General features: G+C 53.8%; 1 protein-coding gene across 1 annotated transcript; it reads right to left on the reverse strand.

Moving 5' to 3' along the window:
* Nucleotides 1–974: 974 nt before the first annotated feature.
* On the reverse strand, nucleotides 975–12,081 carry LOC311169883 (L-threonine 3-dehydrogenase, mitochondrial-like; the record flags this gene model as incomplete). Its single annotated transcript, XM_084232126.1, has 9 exons — nucleotides 975–1,338; nucleotides 1,628–1,897; nucleotides 3,126–3,216; nucleotides 3,851–4,023; nucleotides 4,096–4,245; nucleotides 5,317–5,387; nucleotides 5,911–5,953; nucleotides 6,723–6,896; nucleotides 12,054–12,081. The coding sequence occupies 9 exons, from the start codon at nucleotides 12,079–12,081 to the stop codon at nucleotides 1,199–1,201; spliced, it is 1,140 nt and encodes a 379-aa protein (XP_084088252.1). The 3' UTR covers nucleotides 975–1,198.
* Between the last annotated feature and the right edge of the window lie 9,692 nt (nucleotides 12,082–21,773).

Below are 21,773 nucleotides of genomic sequence, written 5' to 3' on the forward strand. Positions count from 1 at the left end.
TAGCTGTTTAAGAAAATAAAATGTGCACAGCCAGACTTGATAAGAAGGGGAAAAATTCAATCCACCTGATGATGAGACAATTCAATTATCTGGAGAGTTTCCCATGCAAAGCAAAATAGGTTTTCAACCTAGTTATGCCTATGAAAAACATTCACATTTTGACCTAGCAGTTAAGAATTCCAAGCAGAGGCCGGTAAGCATCTGAGAGAAATGCCTTTTGATCCTGGGCAGCCACTGGCAGCGGGTGAGGTTGGCCCTCGGTGTCTCCCAGGTGAAGCCACCTTCCAACAGCCGACGCTGCAGAGGGCCCAGTGCTCGCCCAAGGACGCCACCGGGCGGGTCACACACAGGAAAGCAGGGCTGGGAACTGGCCTCGACTAGTGGCGAAAGAGTGGGGAGACCTGGAGATTCAGTCCCATTTACTGAGCTGCTCTGAAGGGGCAGAGCCCAGAAACCTATCTACTTAGAAAATAAGCCCTGGGGGGCCTCCCCTGGTGGCGCAGCAGTTGAGCGCTGGGTTGCGAGGCTGCCCGCAGCCTCTGCAGCGCCAGCTCGATCCCCGGCCACCAGCGAGGGTCCCACAAAAAAAAAAAAAAAAAAGCCCTGGGGATGGCCACGGCCTGCACCAGGAAGGCACTCAGGGCAAGACAGATGTTACCATTAGATCATCTCTGATATTCTTAATTTCCCAGATATATCGTCTTAAAGAAAAATACTCAATGATAATTTTCAAAGAAAATCCCTTGAACGTTATGGACACAGGATTAATCGAACGATGTTTATACTCTGATAGGTCAGTCAAGGCATCTTTTAAATGAGAAGATCATCTCTAAAATGTCATCTTTGGTCTCTAGTCAAGAGAACAGTCTTATGAGAAACATCTGAATTTAATTTCATTTCACACACATCACACTCTGCCCTCCCAGAAAAGGCCGCTTCATCTTAATAAGGAAAGTGGGGACCTGTGTCGTGGGCCATCACTGTGCCGTGTGTTTGGACAAATGGCAAAGATCTTGAAGCCCACCACCAAACCCAGAGGCCGTGGCGATGGCTGAGGTGTCCTCCACTGGGCTGTCCACAACGGGCCGCGAGCCTCAGCTACCAGGTCGCCCTCTCCAGTCACCAGGCCCCCGGCCCACACCCTGGGGTGATGGCATCCTGCACCTCTGCCCAGGACCCGGTGCTCTGCCCAGCCCCGTCAGTTGGCTCGGGCGAGTCTGGCATCAGCCCCGCTGTAACTCAGCATCGTGGTCACCAGCTCGGGGAGGTCAAAATCGTGTTTCCATCCCCAGTCCTTCCGGGCGTTGCTGTCGTCGAAGTTCATGGGCCAGCTATCCGCTGGGTGAGACAAGGAAGGCAGCTTTGTTATTCAGGCTCTAGAACATTCTAGGTAATGGTCTATCATGCAAGGGACCTAAAGGAAACCCCCTCCTAGGGGGACTAGAGCAGCCATGGTTCTTGGACAGCTCCTCGTGCAGAGACCTCACAGTTATGTGGCTGCTGCGGCTGTACCTCCTCCCCCAGGTGGGGGACCCTCAGGGGGACCTCGCCCTTCTGGCCTCGGGGTTCATGTCTGAGGAGCTGCCGCTTCATGAAGGCGTTAGGCCTTCGGCCACGAGGTACCCACCGATGGCCTGCCGGACGGAGTCCACGTTGTAGGTGATCTGGAACCCCGGGATGTGCTTGAGGACCTCCTGGGCCAGCTCCTCAGGGGTGAAGCTCATGGCATTGACATTGTAGGTCCGCATGGAGAGGGCGGCAGCGGGCGCCTCCATCACCTGCAGCGTGGCCCTGAGGCAGTCCTCCAGGTACATCATCGGGAGCCTCGTCCCCGCCCTCAGGTTGCACTCGAACTGGCCACTCCTGACCGCATGGTGGAAAATCTGTACAGCGTAGTCTGCAAGAGAGCAGGCCTGGCCCTTGCCCTGAGCCTCCTGGGCAGAGGTGGTGGCTGAGCCCCTCACCCCAGACTCCACTAACGGGAGTTACAACAGTTACTGCATCAAAAGTGACCCGAGAACTGAAAAACTCCTGCATGTTAAAATGCCCCTCGCAAGCCTATCACATGTTCCTGGGTATAGTTCCTATGACAAACAGGCTCCAAACCACAGACAACTGAGGAGCAGAGCGGTGCTCCGCGCTGGGCTCCAGCCCCCCAAGAACAGCCTGCAGAGCCCCGCACCCACGCAGTCTCTGAGGCCACCCCGGGCTGGGGAGGACAGCAGAGGCAGGTGACCCCTGAGTGTGGCGGGAAGCCCGGGGAAGGGTCTCGAGGACCCCGCGGCCCCCAGATGCTCTTGAAGAAACGGCGTGTTAAGGCAGAAACTTTTAAAAAGTAACCAGACCAGTTACTTTACATCCCCTCAGATTTTGCCAAGTACCCTCCCTTCATGTTCTGTATCGGACCCTCCCAGGGAAGGGGCCCGTGTGGGAGTGTCTGCCACAGGCACCCCGAGTCCAGCAGGGGCACTGCTGCTACTGTAACAATACTGGTGACCCCTCACACCAGGCAGCTCGTCCGAACAGAGCTGCGTCCCGGGGGCCTGGAAGGGACCACGCTGAGCAGACAGTGGAGACACCATGTGTGCTCACCCACGTGCGGGGTATAAGGGACCAAGACAAAGAACAGACAAAACTAAACCCTAACCAACCCTTGAAACCTGACGGCAGAACTGAGGCTCCTGGTGGTGGTGGTGGCAGGGTGCTGCCAGGGTGTGCGGGGACTGTGGGTGCTCGGTGGAGGGCACAGTGCGGTGACATGCATCTGAAGGGGTGTGAGCCCCTTACAGCGTTGTAAACCCCTGTCACCTCAGCCAAAATAACACAATTAACAACAAAAGAACTCTGTATTAAGAGCCAAAGGCTGTATTCAAAGAAAGAGACTTTCTTATTTGGCTTCTTCCTACATTCTGGGCAACAAATTTCCCCTCCAGTGTTAACGATCTGGTTCCTGCACATTGTGTGGCCACCCCCACGGATGAGCAGGCGCCCTGAGAGAGCCGCCAGCTCTCAGGCGCACACCCGGGAAGAAGCAGAAGCTCCAGCAGGAGATGGCAGCCCCGCCTCCTCCAGACCCTTGGGTGGCAAGAAAGCTCCTCACACCAAGCTCCAGACCCCACACGCACCTGTGGTCCCGCCTCCGGGCTGGGAGTCGGCCGAGATGATCCCGGGATAGCGCAGGCACCGGAAGTCTAAGCCATAGCGGTGGTGGTAGTACTGCGGCGAGAGAGAAAACTCCCCTGAAAAAGGGTCAATCAGGTAGAGCGATGCAAAGGGCAGCCTTCTCCCGGGAACGCTCCATGCAGTCCTGCTAAAATACCCCAGGATCTCTGAAGTGCGTTATCAATAAACAACCCCATCTAAGTTGTCATCTTCAGACTGAGTGTTCAGGTCGGTGCTGTAAATAACGCAGCAGCCCCTGAGAGGTGTGAACCCCTCTTCAAAAAGGCGTTACTGCTCCTTGTCCCGACACTTCCCATCAGCATGCTCCTACAGGGCAGGTCTGTGGGAGGCCAGAGGGGGCGACTCCCCCCCGCAGCTGAGGCCCTGGCACCATCAAGCTGTCATTACCACAGGGCATGAAGGAAAAGAGGACACGTGAGCTGCTCTCCACAATGCCAAGTTCTAAACTCGTCACCCAGCTGCCGTGCAAGCCGGACTGCCAGCAAGTGAAGGTGGGGACAGCTGAGCCCCGGGCATGCGTGGCCAAGGGTGCCTCCCACTGCCATGTGGCAAACAGAATTGGTTTATGAGCACATTGGGGGATTGGGGGACTCCCTCCAAGGATGACGCGGCAGCCATCTAAGGCAGAGAGATCAGACACTGGGCTACCTTGCCTGGCAAAGCTTACCTCCCCCATGAGCTCCGCATGGACCTTAGACACCCCGTAGATGGTCCTGGGCCTCTGGACGCAGAGGTCGGGGGCCGGGTCCCGGGGAGAGGTGGGGCCGAAGGCACCGATGGTGCTGGGCACAAAGAGCCGCAGGCCGTGCTCGGCCGCAACATCCAGAACGTTGTGCAGCCCTGGAAGGGACGGACATGGGTCACAGGCAGGAGGAGCACCCCGAGGGGGCTGGGGCGGGGAGGGGGGCTTACCTGTGATGTTCACGGCCCTCGCCAAGGACACGTTGGCCTCGCCCACGGCGCTGAGCAGGGCGCTGTAGTGGACCAGCCAGGTGACACGGTGGTTGACCACGACCTCCCGCAGGTGCTTGTAGTCCAGGATGTCGGAGTAAACGAAGGGGCCTGTGGGAGGCGCAGGGTGAAGGGCCTGGGCTGCTGACTGTGCCTGTCCCTCCGCCCGTGGGCCAGGGTCCCAATCAACTTGGAAATGAAAGCCCCTGGACACAACACAGTGCTTGGTTCCTGCTAAGGAAGTCGCGCTGCCCGCGGGACGGGCACAGCCTCAGGTGTGCATCTCGGAGTCAGTGCGTGTACGCGCACGTGCTCACCACTAGTCAGTCCTACACGCTTCTCTTGGGCAAAAGCCACACCCTCCAGCTAGTCACAGCTCACATCCACCCAGGCCTCTCTGTGCCCAGGGGCGTCTGCCTGCTTGGCTCTCACAGCCCCGATGGCAGGTACAGTCCACTTGTGAGCAAACTGAGGCACAGGGAAACTAACTCACTTGCCGAGATCGTACTGAGTAAGTGGCAGGTTGGGTGGCAGCCAGGCGGCCAGAGCTGGCACGGGGACCACCCACCCCACACACAGGGACTGCAGGATGCTCAAAAGTGGCGAATTTTAAAAGAAACAGAGAAATAGGAGGGGAATAAACCCCAAAACCACCGCCCCCTGGCACAGAAGAAACCCCAATGGCGAGTCCATCACCCCACATCGGACTGGGGTCTTGTTCAGGGCCAGCTCCCCCTCATTCACAAGCTGCTGCCCGCCTCCCACGAGACCGGAAGGCTGACGCCAAGCCGTGGGGCCAGAGCAGGGCCACACAGAAACAGGACTAATCTCTTGAAATTTTTGTAAAGGGCCTTCTCCTCTGTAGAACTCATTGTCCGTTTTTTTCCCAAGTCAAGAAGTTGACTGAAAACACAAAGACAGAAGAAATCTTTTATTCCAAAGATGCAACTAGAAATAATACCAAAGACACGATGCCAAGACTCCAAGTTCAGGAGGCCCCATGCAGCCAGGCTGCTGGCGGCCGCCCTTCAGGACCACCGAGGACAGCACCAAGGACCCCGGGCGCTCACAGCCTGGGCTCGCCACCTCTCTCTCCCCCAAGCCCAGTTACCGCATGCAGATTCCTGAGCCGCCTCCCAGCTGGGCCTGCCAAGGAAAGACGGCGCACAAGCAGGCGCTCACCACTTTGGAAGACGTGGTCGGGAGGCTTCCTGATGTCAGACAGAATCACGTTGTCCTTCCCGAACCGCTTCCTGGAGGGAAGATCGGACGCGTGAGCTGCCTGTGCTGGTCCGCCGGCCCCTCCCACTCCCCAGCGCACAGGCCCACCCGCCAGCTTCTCTGTCTCCAGTCACAACCCTCCCCCCCCCACCCCCGTCGTCATCGCCGATTTCTCCCCATACCCCTATGTGTCTACCTCTCCCTCCTCATCCTTCCCGCCTCTCCTGCTGCCCATCTACCCTACTCTCCAGATCTCACCGGGGTCCTTTTCAGCTTCTGCCTGCACTCCCACCACCCCAAACATCTAGCAGCCCCGCTGGGGTCAAGTGTCTTTCTCTGGCCAACTCAGAGAAGAGAGGGCAAAGGGCATGCAGGAGATGCTGCGTGAAGGGCCTGCAGGCAGCGCGGGGAGGGACAGGTGCACATTGGCTGGACAGCTGCTCAGACACGGCCCTGGGTGCGGGCAGGGCGGGGCAGGGACCTTGGGCTGGGAAACCCAGGGAGTTGTGGACCTCGGAACACCGCTCCTCAACCTCACCGTGTCAGGGCTCTTACCTCAAAAAGTTAGCCAGTCCCACTCCAAGCTGGCCGAGGCCCCCTGAGTTAAGAGGAAAGATTTAGTCCAAATCTAAGCACCTGAATTACCCCCAGAGAGCAAGAACAGAATGATATCAACTTCGGTCTTAGCTAATTAGGAAGGTCACAGGTACCCCGGCGTCGGGGACAGCGCTCTGCCCAGCAGAAGTCACAGCAGCCAGACAGCCCTCCTGGGCCAGGAGCCCCAGCCCACCTGCCCGCCCCCTCGAGGGCCCTGGTGCCTGACACAGCAGCCGCAACACTCAAGGTCAAACAGATCCTCTGCTCGAGGGCAGTGGGTCATCCAGACCCCTGCCCCCATTAATTGGGTGGGGACACAGAGGAGGGCCAGGAGGTTCAAGAGGTCATCTGCTGAAAGGGCAAGGAACTTTAGTGACCATGGCAGCTTCCACACTTGGAGGCTCCAATGTGCCGCTTATAGAAGCGGGCGCCAGGGGCTGGAGCACATCCAGGCGAGAGAAGTTACTGAGGCCGCAGAGATGGCAGGAGGGTCTCCAGCAAGCTCTGGCTAACGTGGGACTAACGCCCGGACCCTGGAGCTGGGCTGGGGGTACTGGTCAGCGGAGGCCACCCGAGTGAAGGGGAGGGCCCGGGGGTGCTGACGACAGGATTCTAGCTGGCAAGTTCCAAGGAAGCCAAGAGGGAAGAGCTTCTGGTGAACAACAGTAGCTGGTGGTGTGACAGAGGATCCGAAAACAAGCAGCCACGCAGAAGCGGCACAGAAAGCAAAGCAAGACTCAGGCTACAAATGGGGGTGCGCGAAACCCAACCTGTAATTAAGACGCGTGGCCGTTCCAATTCTGAGGAGGCAGCATGGAAGCCGGCGTCGGCCGGGATTTGCCGAGGGGATGAGGCCAGATACCTGATGGAGAGGCCGGACGCCTGCCGACCGGGGCCCATGGCACTCAGCAGTCTCCCGAGGACCAGCATGCCTCTCCCTGCACCTGAAAGACAGCGGTGGCAAAGGTGACGGCAGAGCCTTTGTCCCCAACACACAGCCCTCTCGCCACGGGGAACTCTAGATCCCCGGAGGGCGTGACGCCAGTTCACAGTCTCTGAACTGTGATGTGAGGGCAAACTTTCAGCCCCTGGCTCAGGCCGGTGCCTGCTGTCTGTGCGCCCAGGGGTCTCAATTCATGAATAGCGAGCGGGGCCACAACCGGGAGCTGATCGTGTAGTGTTGTCAACTGTCACACAACAAACATAATTTTTAAAGGCCCCCAGTACTGTTTTGTCTGCTGGGATGCATCTGACTTAGCAGCGTCTCTTCAGAAAGGATTGTTTAGAAAAGCCGAGTTCTCCTTCCCAGGTCACGTCTGCTGTCAGACCAGCGTCCCCCACCTCCCCACCATCAGCCTCGCTGCTGACGGAGCATGAAGCCAGCCCGGCCTCAGAGGTCAAAGGGGTCAGATCGCATCTGGCTGAGGCTGGACACGCTCACGGGGCTTTCACCACCCTCATCAGTCCCCAGCACTGCGCAGGATGTCTGGGGAGGTTCTCAGAGCTGCTGCTCCGCAGGCGTGAAGCAAACCCCTGTGAGCCCAGGCCTGTATGCTGGGCTGGAGCCCAGGACCCCTGTCAGCTGTGAGCTCTCAGCTGTGTAAGTGGGAGATGGACCTCAGATGCTCGCCCTTCAGGCCAGGTCCAGCCATCTTGTATTCTGCACCAAAAAGGAGGAGAGGAAAACCAGCCACCGCTGAAGACATTTCCAGGTTCAGCTCAGGGCCCTGAGTCCTAGCAGTGACTGGACAGGCAGCAGGTGCAGGCCTGCAGCCCCAAATCCTGTCACAGTTCAGGTGACGGAGAACAAAAGGAGAAGCCACCATCTGAACTTATTCACTTTACACCCCTGGGTGGGTCCTGGCAGTCTGTGTTCAGGGCTCCTAAGGTGTAGAGCGTTGGGAGTCTGGGGGGTGGTGCGGGGCCCACTGTCAGCAGGCAGCCCCGCCGAGCGCCTGGGCCCTGTCCGGCTACTCCCCAACCATGGCAGAGGCTTCTCCGACTTCACTGTGAGGGGCCAGGCCAGGAAGACAGGTGTCCACACCTCATTCCAGGGAGGCCTGGCTTCTGCCCCAGCTCCCCTCCGAGGCCCCGAGGGGAGTTCATTCTTGCCTGTGGACACTGAGACCAGGTAAGAACTTTGATTCTCAAAGTCTCTTATTTCAGCAAATTCAAGGAGGGTGAAGAAGCCCATGGCAGAAACTCAGCATTCTTAGCTCCCAGAGCAGCTGGAGGATGGTGCCAGTGGAAAGCTTGGTTTTCCTTTCACAGGTTGGAGAGAAGAGAAAAGGCTAATGATGACCTCCTTCGTCTTCTCTCGGCCCCTCAAGGCGAAGGTGTGAGTGTCGTCAAGTTCCAGCACTGGGCAGTTCAGAACTGGTGCTTCTTAATCCTCTACAATTAACAGTGAAGAGTTGAGGCTCACTGCACTGAGCCCTACAGTACCCCCCGACCCCCTGTTTTTACCCACCCAGCAGCAGCACTTCCCAATGATGGATGGATTTGGGGAGCAGTGTAGGCATTATAAACAAAGTCAGAATCAGAAACCTTCAAGCATCTTCAGCATGCAGTTCTTCCAACATGTTAACATAAACATTCTCATGAAAATAACTATTTTCCGAAACACACTTAGGGAGGAGAGGGCTGTCAATTCACATTTTGTATGATGTTTGATGGCGGCTTAATAGAAAACAGCTGGTTTCTCACATCTGCTTCTGTCTCAATCAACCAGTTTGTTGCTTTGATTGAAATGCTGGAAGAAAATCCAGACTCACCCAGTGCAATAGTGAGGGATGGAGCAGGATTTAAAAGCCTTTGCAGAGAATTTCGAGTACTCATCTTCGACACCCAAAATCCAACACACGGTGCTTCTTAAAAGTCAGTGGCCGTGGGGAATCTGAGCTAACGGTTAACCTCCCTGCCCCGGCATCCTAAAACCCGCCGCCTGGTGACGCTTTGAATGGCTCTTCTGATCCAGTGGATCTGCAGGATTAAGTTCACACACTGGGCTTGTGGGCCCATGAGCTACACAGAGCTACCAACACTAACACTTCTCTCCTCAACCTCCACAGTCCTGCTGGTTAATATCATCCCGATCTCACCAGAAATTCCTAAGGATTAGAAAGCTGTCAAGTTCACGGTGGTGGGTATAAGTAGATTCCACACTTAGTCAATCCTTCCAAGTGAAATGTTCTTTAGGAAAAAAAAGTGGCCAACTCAGGCCTCCCTGGTGGCGCAGGGGTTAAAGTCTCAGCACTATCAAGCTATCACCAGCCACTGAAGCACCAGTTCAATCCCCAGCCAGGGAGCTGACCTACACGGCGCAGCAGACTTCTCCTGTCTTGCCAATTGCTCCCCTCAGCCTGTTCTGCTCCCCACTCTGTGTCTGGTGAATCTTCTCAACCCCATCCCACACCTCTGGCCTACACCCCAGTTCTTGTATGCATAAATAAGCAAGCAAACAAACAAACAAATAAATAAATAAATAGTGGCCAGCTCACAATCAGTAACACAAACAGAACAAGGGCAAATGGGCTGTGGTGGTGGGTGCATTACAGAAGCGACCGAAGGGGGTGGATCCTAAACTCCCAAAATACTGACAATTGTGTAAACCAATGGTACTTCTTCAATTAAAAAAAAAAAAATTACAAATAAAGGACAAGTGCATCCATCCACTCACCACGTGCCATACTAAAAAGATACGTCCTCAGGGTCAAGGGTTAGTAAAATGAATCACTTTCCCTGTTTGGTGAAGGCTCCTGAGCAGGATGTGGGCTCCGCCAGGCTCCCGCCCACCCTCAGGCCTGCCTCCCTGGGCAGGTTTGACAGCAAGTAAATCCATGGAAAGTGCCGGCTCCTGTGATTCCCTTCAGCGTGGTTTCCTCCGGACAAGGCTGTCTTGTATTTCTCCAGCAACTGCAACGTGGTAACTTTCCCTGTCGGAGGCTTCAACAGCCTTTTCACTTCTGGCCTGGAAGCTGACACGGGCAGCTCAGGGCTCCCCAAGGCTGCTGTCTACCTGCACGGACGCCCACTCTTACCGTGGAGGACCCGAAAGATAACCACGATCAATGGTGCCAGCGTATTATTCACAAAGCTTCTGTGGCCACATGCAAAGCTACTCCTCTAACAGCAGGAAGACAGGGTTGCTGTGGTTTGCTTGTCTGGCTCAGCCTTGCCTGTATCTCAGGCCTAAATCCGTCCCGCCCACGAGCTGGGGAGCGCTGACCAGAGGATGCAGCTTCAAGTTGAAAAACTTAAGTCTTCTAATTATCCCCCTTTGAAGCCAACAAGCTATCGTAAGTATAATAGCTTTCTATTTTAGAATAAAATATTTTTTCCCCAAATCAGTAAGAGCTTTGATTGCATCACCAATGATGACACCTCTGGAAACTGCCACTGTGCACTTGTAAGAGAAAGAAAAAAATAACATATTCTTTTAAACATATGATGTCACAGACTATGCATGGTTGTGGGGAACCCCAGCATTCCCTAGACTGCGCTTTGAGAACAGCTGTTCTAAAGTGAAACTTGCTTTGCCAAGCTACTTATTAAGTTTATATAAGGAAACCATCAAAGAGGAGGTTCAGTCCCTCCTCCTTCAAGGCCAGATGGCAACACTTTCCCTCCAAGCACCTTATTTATTTAACTGCAAGGGATTTAAAGAAACAGGTCAGCAAAGTTGCCTCCATAAACCAAGGGAAGCCTCCCCAGCCCGGCCTCTCTGGGCAGCTGTTGCACAACCTCTCCGACCCCAGCGCACACGCTCACCTGCACAGCCAGCCAGTGGCATTGGGATACAGGCTCAGGGCTCGCCCCCTTCGGAGACTGTTGGGATGTGGGGTGCCAAGGAGCAGACACTGCTCTGCTCTGCAAGAACAGGCTTCCTGGAGAAGCAGGTCTGGCAGGAGATGAATGGACAAGTTAGTTGGTTTAGGTGCTCAGAGGCCAGGGGGCTGCCTCCCCCAAAGCCCTGAGCAACACGCACATTCCCAGCATGTCACCCCGGGTCAGCGCCTCATCCAGCAGACAGTCAGGAAATCAAGTGTTTGGTTCCACAAAAAAACGGAACATCCCCATTCTCAGGAAAAATTACTTCATTTCTTGGCAGAGGAACAAATTCAATTGTGATAGATCTAAAGATAGATAATTCTGTTTCCTGAATAGTAAAAGAAACTCCAATTTGAAATCTGAGAACCCACAAAACATGTCTTTTCCCTGAAAAGGCACCATCTGCTTCCTGTAACATTTCTGCTGGCTTGTGATCGCCCTGAATTTCTAGTCTAGCCCTCTCAGCCATGAACAGTAAATAAGGATGCACAACGTAATGACTTCCACGCATGAAGTCAAAGACATCAGCACCCCATGGGTGAATGAGTAAAGGCAGTAGATACATATTGCGGAATATTACGTAGCCTTGAAGAAGGGGACCCTCCACACAAGCTGGGACATGGATGAACCTCAAGGACATTAAAAGTCATAAAAGTCAAGCACCCTGTGATTCCACTTACATGGGTTATAGGGGCATCTCTACTATCAACATTGCAGATTAGGAAGCTGACAGGCAGTAAGAGAGGGGTGGGCAGAAGGGGACATGAGTGTTTAATTAGTAGGCAAAGACTCAGTTTGGCTAGACCAAAAAGCGCTAGAAATCTGTCCTACAACAGTGTGAATATACTTAAGCCACTGAAAAGTACACTTAAAAATGTTAAAGGTGGTAAATTTTTGGTTATGATTGAAGTGATAAATTAAAAAAAAATTTTTTAACTATGTCCAGCCCCAAGCAATGGTTTGCGTGTAAATTGCTGAGAAGACAGCAAATCCGGGGTGGGGATGAGCCCTGCCCCAGAGACCTGCAGGCTCACTGTGGTGGCTACCAAGCCCCCCCCAAGTGTAACCCCCCAGCCCCTGTCTCCCGAACCCTGGGGGTTCTCTTCTCTCTGCTGTAAACCTGTTGAAACCTCTTGCACCCCACGGACTTTATCTGTCCACAGTCTCAGGGGTGGCCAGAGTGCCCCCCCTCCCACCGCCCCAAAGCGGATCTCACAGCTGGCCCACGCCGGCCCTGGCCGCACGCCTCTGCCCCAAGCACCCCACCTCACTGCGCTTCAAGGACCGGCAGCGCTTCATGGATGCGTCTGCAGAGGCCCTCGGCGCTCAACACCCCCCCCCCCCTTAGCCGTTTTCCCCAAGCTCTTCGGGCTCTTGGAGTGAGAGTAATGAGGGCGTCGCTGAACAACAGCGAGGCGCCGCCCAGCGCGGACCTGGGGGAGCCGCCTCCTTCCCGCGGCCCCCTGGACCTGCCGGTGCCCACGGCGGGCGGACCCCGCGGCCAGGCCCAGCCGCGGCGCCTCCTCCCCGCGCTCTGCTCCCCGCGCCCCTGCTCCCCGCGCCCTGCTCCGCGCGGCCCTGCTCTCCGCGCCCCTGTTCCCCGCCCTGCTCCCCGCGCCCTGCTCCCCCCTGCTCCCCTGCCCTGCTCCCCGCGCCCTGCTCCCCCCTGCCCTGCTCCCCGCGCCCCTGCTCCCCTGCTCTGCTCCCCGCGCCCTGCTCCCCCCTGCCCTGCTCCCCGCGCCCCTGCTCCCCTGCCCTGCTCCCCGCGCCCTGCTCCCCCCTGCTCCCCGCGCCCGCACGTGCTCTCGGGTACCGGGTGCAGAAGAGGGGCGCCCCGGGCGCGGGCCCGCCCGGTCCCCTGGAGGGGAGCCTGGGGCTGGCTGGGGCGGGCGGCCACACCCGCCGCTCCCCGTGACCTCGCGGGCCCCGGCCCCCGGGGAGGGCAGCGCGGAGGAGCGGGCTCCAGCCCTGCCTCCGCGGGAGACGCCGGACGAGCCGCTTTCAGAACCGCGCGGGCCCCCGATCCCCGGCGGGGCCCGTGCCTCCCGGCGAGGGGCGCCCCCCGGCGCGCTCCAGCCCTCCCCGGCCCCGGCGCGGACCACCGACCGCCAGGACCGCGGCGAGCCGGACCCGACTCCGCGGCGCGGCCCCCCGAGCCCGCCCCGGCCAGGGGCCCCGCGACGCCGCTGGACGCCCGGAGCTCCCCCCACCCGGCCGGGCGCGGGGCCTCGGCCGCCCGGCACTGACCTCGCGCGCGGCGGCGGGGACGCGGGGCCCGGGCGGGAGCGGCGGGCGGGGGGCGGGCGCGCGCCTTTATCCTCCGGGGCCCGACGGCGGCGCGCCAATCCCGGCTCCGGCCGGCCGGGGCGGGCCGCTCGCCGTTGCCGTGGTGACCGCCGCCCCGCCCCCGTCGGGGCCGCGCCCGCTGGCCCAGCGCCCCCGGCCGTGCGCCTCAGACCCTCGGCCGGGCGCGACGTCTCCTCACGGGCGCGGCGTCTCCTCACGGGCGCGGCGTCTCCTCACGGGCGCGACGTCGCCTCACGCGCGCGTCGATTTCTCACGGGCGCGGCGTCTCCTCACGGACGCGTCGGCTTCTCACGGGCGCGGCGTCTCCTCACGGGCGCCCCGGGCCCGGCCGTGACCCTCGTGGCGCCGCCGGAGCCGACAGCGGGTACGAGGCCGCCTCCCGCGCGCTTCCCCGTCAGGTCCCGTCCAGTCCGCGCCGCCCCGGGGCCCGCGAGCGTCCACGGAGGCCCCACCCAGACCCGCCGCGCTCCGACCGGGCCCCGGCGCGCCGTCAGGGGCGGGCCCTTCTTCCAAGCTCAGGAGAACCCGAGGTGCCGCGAGGCGACCCCCGCCCGCCGCCCTGGGGCGCCCCGCTTCCGGCCGAGCCCCCCGGGTTGGCGTGCGCGCCGGGGGCTGGGAACAGACGGCGCGGCGCGGGGGCCCCGCGTCCCCGAGAGCTCGCGGCGGGGCGCCGGCCGGGGAGGGGCGCGCCTTCGGCGCTCCGGGGCGAAGTTTTTGCGCATTTTATGACCGCGGGGTCCGGTTGGTCAGGTTCGGTGACTGAGGCGCCTCTCCGCCCCCGCCTCTGCCCGAGCATCTCTCCGGACCCGCCTCAGGTTCCTGGAAACTTCCATGACCTGCCGAGTGCGCCTCCCCCGCTGCGGGGTGTGGCCCCGCAGACTTTCCATCCCGCGTTCGCGCCCCGCGCCGCGTGGGGAGGCCTGGGGGGCGGCGGGACGGGGGTGGGCGCGGGGCTGGCCGCCCGGGCCGGGGCGTGCGGTCTCCCCAGTGCTGGTTCTGGAGGGGGTGCAGGCTGCGCCCCCGGGGCGAGGGGCCGCTGTCCTCCTCTGCGGGGCGGTTGGAGCTAAACTGCCTCTGGCAATGCAACTGAGTGAGGAGAGTGAGAAACGCCGCGGCGGCGCAGGGGTCTTTTGGGGTCCCGGGAAAGGCCGTGTCCGAGGGAAGGCCTGACGTTTTGTGGGGTTACCTGTGCACTCTGGCGCAGTCAGCAGCGTTCCTCCTCCTGATGAAGGCGCCTTCCCCTGGGGCTGCGGTGTCGCCCGCGGGAATGCGGATGGGCTGTTCGTTCCCAGCGAAGAGGAGCTGGTTTTGGGTTTTTTTTAAGATTGATTTATTTATGCATACAAGAGCTGGGTACAGACCGGAGTTGTGGGGGGTGAGAGGACTCACCAGAGACAGAGTGGGCAGACGAACAGGCAGGCTGACTGAAGTACACTGCAGAGGGGAGCAGCGGGGAGACAGGAGGGGTCTGCTGCACCATGTGGGTAGCTCCCTGGCTGGGGATGGAACTCCTGCTGCAGCCTCTACGGGTAGTTTCATAGGTTGTGTCTTAACCCATTGCACCACCAGGGAGACCCCGAGAGGAGCTGGTTTAAATCTGGTTTGTCCTGGCAAAGGCAGCAGCCGCCAGGGGAGCCCCTGAGTGCTGGGAAGGGCCTGGGGCCACAGACTCAGCAGCCCCCTGGGCACAGCAGGGAGCCCAGAGAAAGGTATTACCCCAGTTTCCTCAGGGCAGGGAGTATCCTGAGCAAGAGCAGTGTCAGGGTGGGGAAGTGAGGTGAGCTTCAAAGTGAAAAGGAAGGGTCACAGCCCACTGGCTTGGGTGGTAAGGTTTTACCTGAGTATGACAAAGCCATGGTTTTCTCTCTTTCATTTTAGGGCAGAGTGGGGGATGGGAAGGGCAGGATGGGGTCCTTTCCAGGCTTCTGGATGATGCTTCTAAGTGTTCAGAAGCACCTGATCATCAGGGGAGACTTGTGCAAAGGGGTGTCTGTCAGACGCTGTAGCATGTTAGGATCAAACTTGTGCAGAATAAACATTAAAAATGTTAGGGTCCAGTCCTATTTGCAGACTGAAGAGGACCAGAAATTGATATCAAATTACTGAAACATAATTTCCCCCCACCCTCACTCCAGTTATACCAACTGATTCCCGTAAAATCCATTGGCAAGTTAGTTCTAGTTTGTCTGTCAGGCTCTTTTGCATAAGCACAGTAAGGCCGTAATATTGCTGCCCTTTCAAGACTGGCTTTGCGGGAACCTCCACTTGGACTCTCACAGGGGCAGGAGATGCCACGGTCGCCATTTACCTGTAAATACCTGTACTTTTAGGTAAGTTCCTCTCCTTAAGTACATTTCGATCCCAAAATGTACAATGTACTGGAGTCTTCGGGACTCCCAAGGGAGTGACCTTCTTTACTCTTCTTGGCAGACCTCGGACCCCCAAAGTAAGGCAGGAGTCTTTGTTCTCAGGCTCTGGGATCTGTGGACCCCTGAGGCAGTCTGGTTTCCAGTCCAAGCCTCAGTCAGCTGACTATAGAGGAAAAAACTCTTATTGGATTTATGCAAACACAGTGCCACGAAGTACCAGTCCTCACATGTTTTATGTTTCGGGATAAGAGAGAGAAAAGCACATGTTCCCGTTTGCTCATAAAAGGACAGACTGCTGCAGACCACGTGGCCAGCTTGCAGGGCAGCTTTCTGGAGACAAAGGCAAGGCAGCAGGAAACATTCGCGGAAGGCACTAGTTCTTCTCAGGACATTCAGTAAAGTCTCCATCTCCCGTTAGCCACTTTTAGGAGTCCAGTTTTTCAGCAGCTCTGCAGTCTTCTCAGTTCTGTGATGCGCCTGTTTCCAGACCACAGTCAGTTCCTTTTTCTGTAAATTAATTTTTCTGATTATAAGGTTTAGTAAGCAAACATTTTAGTAAATAAGATAAACACACTTAAATTCTGAGTATAAAGCAATAGACGAGGTGGTTTGCTCATTTTTGTGACATACATCTCTTAAAATCAGAATTGACCAACAATATTGTAGCAGAATATTAGGTTTGAAGAAGTCCCATGTGCCTTAGAGCATTTAGATAACTAAATATTTAGATCACTTTAACTCAGTTAACCTATATGTTGACAAGTCTTACTATTTCAGACTTTGGATATCTGGAAAGTTTTATTATAAACTTACACAGATTTTTACAAAATAGTACTCAAATTACCCAGAATAGAAATACAGGTTTTTAAGAGTAGATCTACTTTTCAGATAAGGTGCTGATGGGAATAAGATTCCTCTCAGTTAACCTAACCTGAGGGTAGAAGAGCACCAAGATGTTCAGATTACCTAGATCTGTTATGGAAATCTAGTAAAAGCAGTTTTAAGAATAACTGACTCCTTTTTGCAGATGAAAAATTAAAGTTTGCTTTTATATAAGTACACTACTGATATTAAATTTAAATATTGTTGTAGTAAGTCATTTGAGCACATAAAATTTCTTTTCTTAAAATACCTCTCTCTCAGACCTTCAACACTTTATTTATACCATTTCATTTCAAAGGTAGCCATTTCATTTTGACACTAAATTCATCCCAGGACCTTCAAAATATCCATTCCCAATACATTCCTTCTTTTTAAACCCACACCTCATTTTACTTGCATTCAGAGTTATTACATCCTAGTTTTTATTTCTAGATTGTAGGACATTGTAATAGCCGCTATGGCTATGTTATCATCACTTTGGACTGCATGACTTACACATAAACACATGCTTTAATCTTCTTTTAGGTGGTAATGACATTAATACTTTGGTTTCCTTACAGTAAAACCCAGTTATTTTAGATGAAGTGATTCTAGATAGTAAACAAATTCTCATTATTAAACTTAGTAAAACTTTAGTTTTTATAGGTGATTTGGGTCACCATTTAAATAGTGATAAAAGGAACAGGTTCAAGATGGAGATACCAATTGTAGCTTTAGTTTCTCTTCGGACTGGTATTCCAAATTAATTATAGGGGTGGAAAGGAATTTATCCTGTACCCCTTGGGGGTTTTTCTACTGGCAGATAACTAAATAAGCCTTAAACAGATTGGAAAAAGCAAGAAAAATCAGAGAGACATAATACCTTATATACTTTCATACACATAAGAGCGCCCAGTAGGACTAACTCATCTAGAGGCTTTAGACGCCGTCTTTAATTCCTTAGCTGGAAAAGGGGGAAGAAAAAAGTCACTTAGGGCATTTACTGGAGGAACAAAAATATTTCTCCCCCAAGGGAAGAGATAAGTGGCTTAGTCTTCCTGGAAAAGTTCTTTACAGAGAGAAATTTAGGTAAAAACATTTAAAGAAAAGTTATCTTTGTTAACATAGACCAAGTCAATTACTGTTTCTCCCTGAATACCGTTGAGTGTCCCTTTTAAGTTAATACAAACATTTAAGAAAAATTAAATTACAAATTTAATTTTTAAAAATTAAAAATTAATTTTATTCTGTATTCTGCAGCATGTTAGGATCAAACTTGTGCAGAATAAATATTAAAAATGTTAGGGTCCAGTCCTATTTGCAGACTGAAGAGGACCAGAAATTGGTATCAAATTACTGAAACATAATTTCCCCCCACCCTCACTCCAGTTATACCAACTGATTCCCGTAAAATCCATTGGCAAGTTAGTTCTAGTTTGTCTGTCAGGCTCTTTTGCATAAGCACAGTAAGGCCATAATATTGCTGCCCTTTTAAGACTGGCTTTGCGGGAACCTCCACATGGACTCTCACAGGGGCTTATATACTTTATAAAAGCAAACTTTAATTTTTCATCTGCAAACGGGAACATGTGCTTTTCTCTCTCTTATCCCGAAACATAAAACATGTGAGGACTGGTACTTCGTGGCACTGTGTTTGCATAAATCCAATAAGAGTTTTTTTCTCTATAGTCAGATGACTGAGGCTTGGACTGGAAACCAGACTGCCTCAGGGGTCCACAGATCCCAGAGCCTGAGAACAAAGACTCCTGCCTTACTTTGGGGGTCCGAGGTCTGCCAAGAAGAGTAAAGAAGGTCACTCCCTTGGGAGTCCCGAAGACTCCAGTACATTGTACATTTTGGGATCGAAATGTACTTAAGGAGAGGAACTTACCTGAAAGTACAGGTATTTACAGGTAAATGGTGACCGTGGCATCTCCTAACATGCTACAGAATACAAGCAGTAACACCTGACTTTATAGCTTTAAGGGTTTAAGGGCTTTACTTTAAACCACTGAAGTTGGAACTAGTTGACTAAAATTCTAGATCATGATCTCAAAATATTGCGGGGCAACCCCAAAAGGAAATGGGGTGGCCTGGGTGTCAGTCCTCACCAGAGTGCTTAAAAAAACTTAGAACAGACCCAAGTGCAGGCACACACAGTAAGGTTCATAAAAGGCTTATTTACAAGGGAAATGAAGAGGGAGCCCAAGGAGGAGGGCAGGAGGAAGAGAGGGAGAGACTGGCAATACCGTCTGAGTTTGGACCCCAAGAGCACACTGAACGCTGGCAAAACCTAAAGCCCGTAGACCCACATCTTTTGGGTTTTATACCAAGCGTGGCAGCTTAACTCGATCCTTCGTGCCCAGCAATCCCCTCTTGAGCAAGTTAAGCATCATGGCAGATCAATGGCATGATGGGATTTGTAGTCCTCATCGCCTGGGAAGCTCTGCCACAGAGGTGGGGGGAGAGTCCATAAAACGTCAGTGGGAAGAGTTTACTCAAGACATACTGTCCTCCCCAACAAAAATTTGGGTTTTTTTGAGTTAGAATTTATACAGGCACCATTTATAATTAATTTTAATATCACCACATTCTGGAGACAAAAGATACAAAGACAAACACAGACACAGAGAGCTTTTTCATTTACAGTGTTGGCCATGTGTACTAAGTTATTTTTCCAGTATTTGTGAAGGCACTGAGAACGCTTACTGATTCAATTTTTGAATTACTTTTTATTAATTCCTTTAGATAAGACGGTCCTTAAGTTTGCACTTTTAAGAATGACTTTTTAGTTTTAAAGATGTGCACAGAAAAATCTCTTTTTTTGTATTACTTTCCTAAGGTCATAATTTTTTTCTAAAATTCTTGGAAGAGATTTGGATCACCAAATAAGTTTTGGGCTTTTTGTTAAGGCTTGGTACACCCATTTACCTAAGTTGGGGCTCAGGGAGTCTGCTAGAGTTACAATAACCTTAAGTCAGTGAGATTAGTTCCTTCCAATTCTTTAAGAGACAAGCCAGTGGAGAGTCCACAGAAATGGACTGGGCAGACTCCAGCACAATGAGTGTCTGGAAGAGGGGTGGAATCTGTCACGGTCAGATTATAGTGGGGGCAGCCACTATAGGGGTGCCCCCTTCCCCCAGGGTGGTGGTTGGTCACCACCTTCACCCTGTGCAAAGGTCAATGTCATCAGGGATGAGCTCCATGGACAGCACACACCCAGGGTCCCGGGAAGTGTAGTGTCCTTCCCCAGCCATGGAAACTCCATGGAATCATGAGAAAACAGCAGACAACTATTACCATCGGATCCAGGGGTTCTCAAATGTTATCATGTCACAGAATCACCCAGTGAGCTTGTGCCAACACAGACTTCTGCTCCCATCCAGCGTGTCTGATTCAGTAGGGCCGGGGTGGAGTCTGAGTGCAAACTTCCAGCAAGTTCCCAGGTGCAATTCTGGCTGCCAGCCAGAGGGCACACTTGGGGACTGCTGTTCTAATCCCTTTTCTCATGCAGTGTCCCTGTCTAGAGGGAATCTGGCCAGTTAGGGGCCCTTCCTCGCATTCAAGATGATAGTGAAATGTCTCCCCCATGTTCATAAACAAATTGACAACATATCTGTAATGTATCGGTCTAGGCTCCACATGTGATGAGATACGAGCCAGTCTTTGTCTATCAGGGTCTGGAATATCTCACAGTCACTGTGATGTGAGTGCAGGTGTCAACTCGGCTGGGCCATGGGGAGTCCAGATATTTTAGTTAAGTGAGATTCTGGGGGTGTCTGTGGCAGTGTTTCTGGATGACATTGACATTGGACCCAGCATTAAGTGAAGCAGATTGCCCTCCCCAGTGAGGGTGGGCCTGGCCCAACATGCCAAGAACCAGAGGGGGGATGGCTGTGTAGGGGACAGTCTGATATCTCTCTCTCTCTCCAGCCCTCAGACTGGGACACGGGTCTCCTGCCTCCACCTGAACTGGAACCACATCCATGTACTTTCCAGGGTCTCCAGGCTGCACATCTGGAAACTTCTTGCTTCCTAACCAGTGAGTCAGTTCCTTATAATCAATCTCCTGTTGCATAAATGGGTAAAGACCGGGTGGAGAGAGAGATCCTATTGACCTTTCTCCGGAGAACCCTAAGTCTTTTGAAGTGAACCCAGCAACTCTGGCAGATGGGACGTTACCTGATCTGGGGCAAACTCCCACACAGAAGTAGCCCCAGAAAATACTTTCTCAATGGAAAGACTTAACATTGACATGACTCTTTATTGAAATATTTGTGTTTATGAACAGAGTCAAAATATACCTCAGGTAAAAACGATGGAAAAGAGGCCCCTGTACCCCTTCCCATCTTAGCGCTTGTCGGTTCCATACAACAGAAAATCCCTTTTTTATTAGGCTGCAGGATCTCTGTTGCATGCGTGTGTAAACAGGGTCTACAGAAGAAATGTCTCTTTAGCATGGTTTGTTTATATTGAATTGGCGATTGCTGTGGTGGGCAGAAATATCGGGTGAGGCTGGAGGCTCCGGGGGTGCAAGAATCCACCAGGGACGGAGTGGAGAACAGAAAAGGTGGATTTGTTGAAATAGCCTGCAAGGGAGCAGGGGAGCGAAGGGAGCGGTCTGTGCAGGAAGGAGGGTTGGAGTCTTCTACGCAGTGTGAAAGTTTTCTAACTTGGGGCACCAGTTCACACCAGTTGTCTGCTGCGATGTCTCGTCTTGGGCACTGGCCTTTGACGCAGAATGGGCCCGGGCCCCGCGTCTGCACTCCTGGAGCGGGGCGGTTTTTCTGGCTATGGTGGTCAGTCTTATGGCCTGGTCCCAGGCGGCCCTGGCCGTTCCTTTACCTACTCAAGGCTCCAAGCCTGCCTGCTGGGCAAGGAGTGGGGGCTTAGTGTTTAACCTCATTAGTAGTGCCCCGACAGTTACCATGCGCCTTTATGGAGGGGTATTTGTGAATAATGCAGAAAGAATCAAAATATAAAACTGTCACTTGGACAGCTGCACTTTTAAAAGGTCTGTGTCTGAATGATGGATGGATAGGAGCAACACAATGATTGTTGGAAACAATGTTTACAAAGGTTCCTCTGCCTTTGTGTTGAACAATATATGACAATTAAAAAAAAAATAAAACAAAACCCTCTGGATTCAGTGGAGAGGGTTGAAATCACAACCGTGACCTGCTTTCCATCCAAATTCCTTGAAGTGACTGTAGAGGCATTGAAAGAAGCGGCAAATAGCGTGATTAAGAAGAGGATGAGAAATGGTCGCAGACCGAAGTCAGCATTCTTGAAGCTGGAAACTGATGACAGATACATGTTTTACCAGACCTGAGAACATGGAGCCCCAGCTGTTGGGTGGAGAAAAGTGAGAGCCAACTGGGTTCACAAGACACGGGTGCGGCCCTGTGCTGCCTGGCACCTCAGGTGGCAGCTGGGAGTAAGAACAGGCCGGGT

Source organism: Talpa europaea (assembly GCF_964194135.1).
Source record: "Talpa europaea genome assembly, chromosome: 4".
Lineage (NCBI taxonomy): Eukaryota > Metazoa > Chordata > Mammalia > Eulipotyphla > Talpidae > Talpa > Talpa europaea.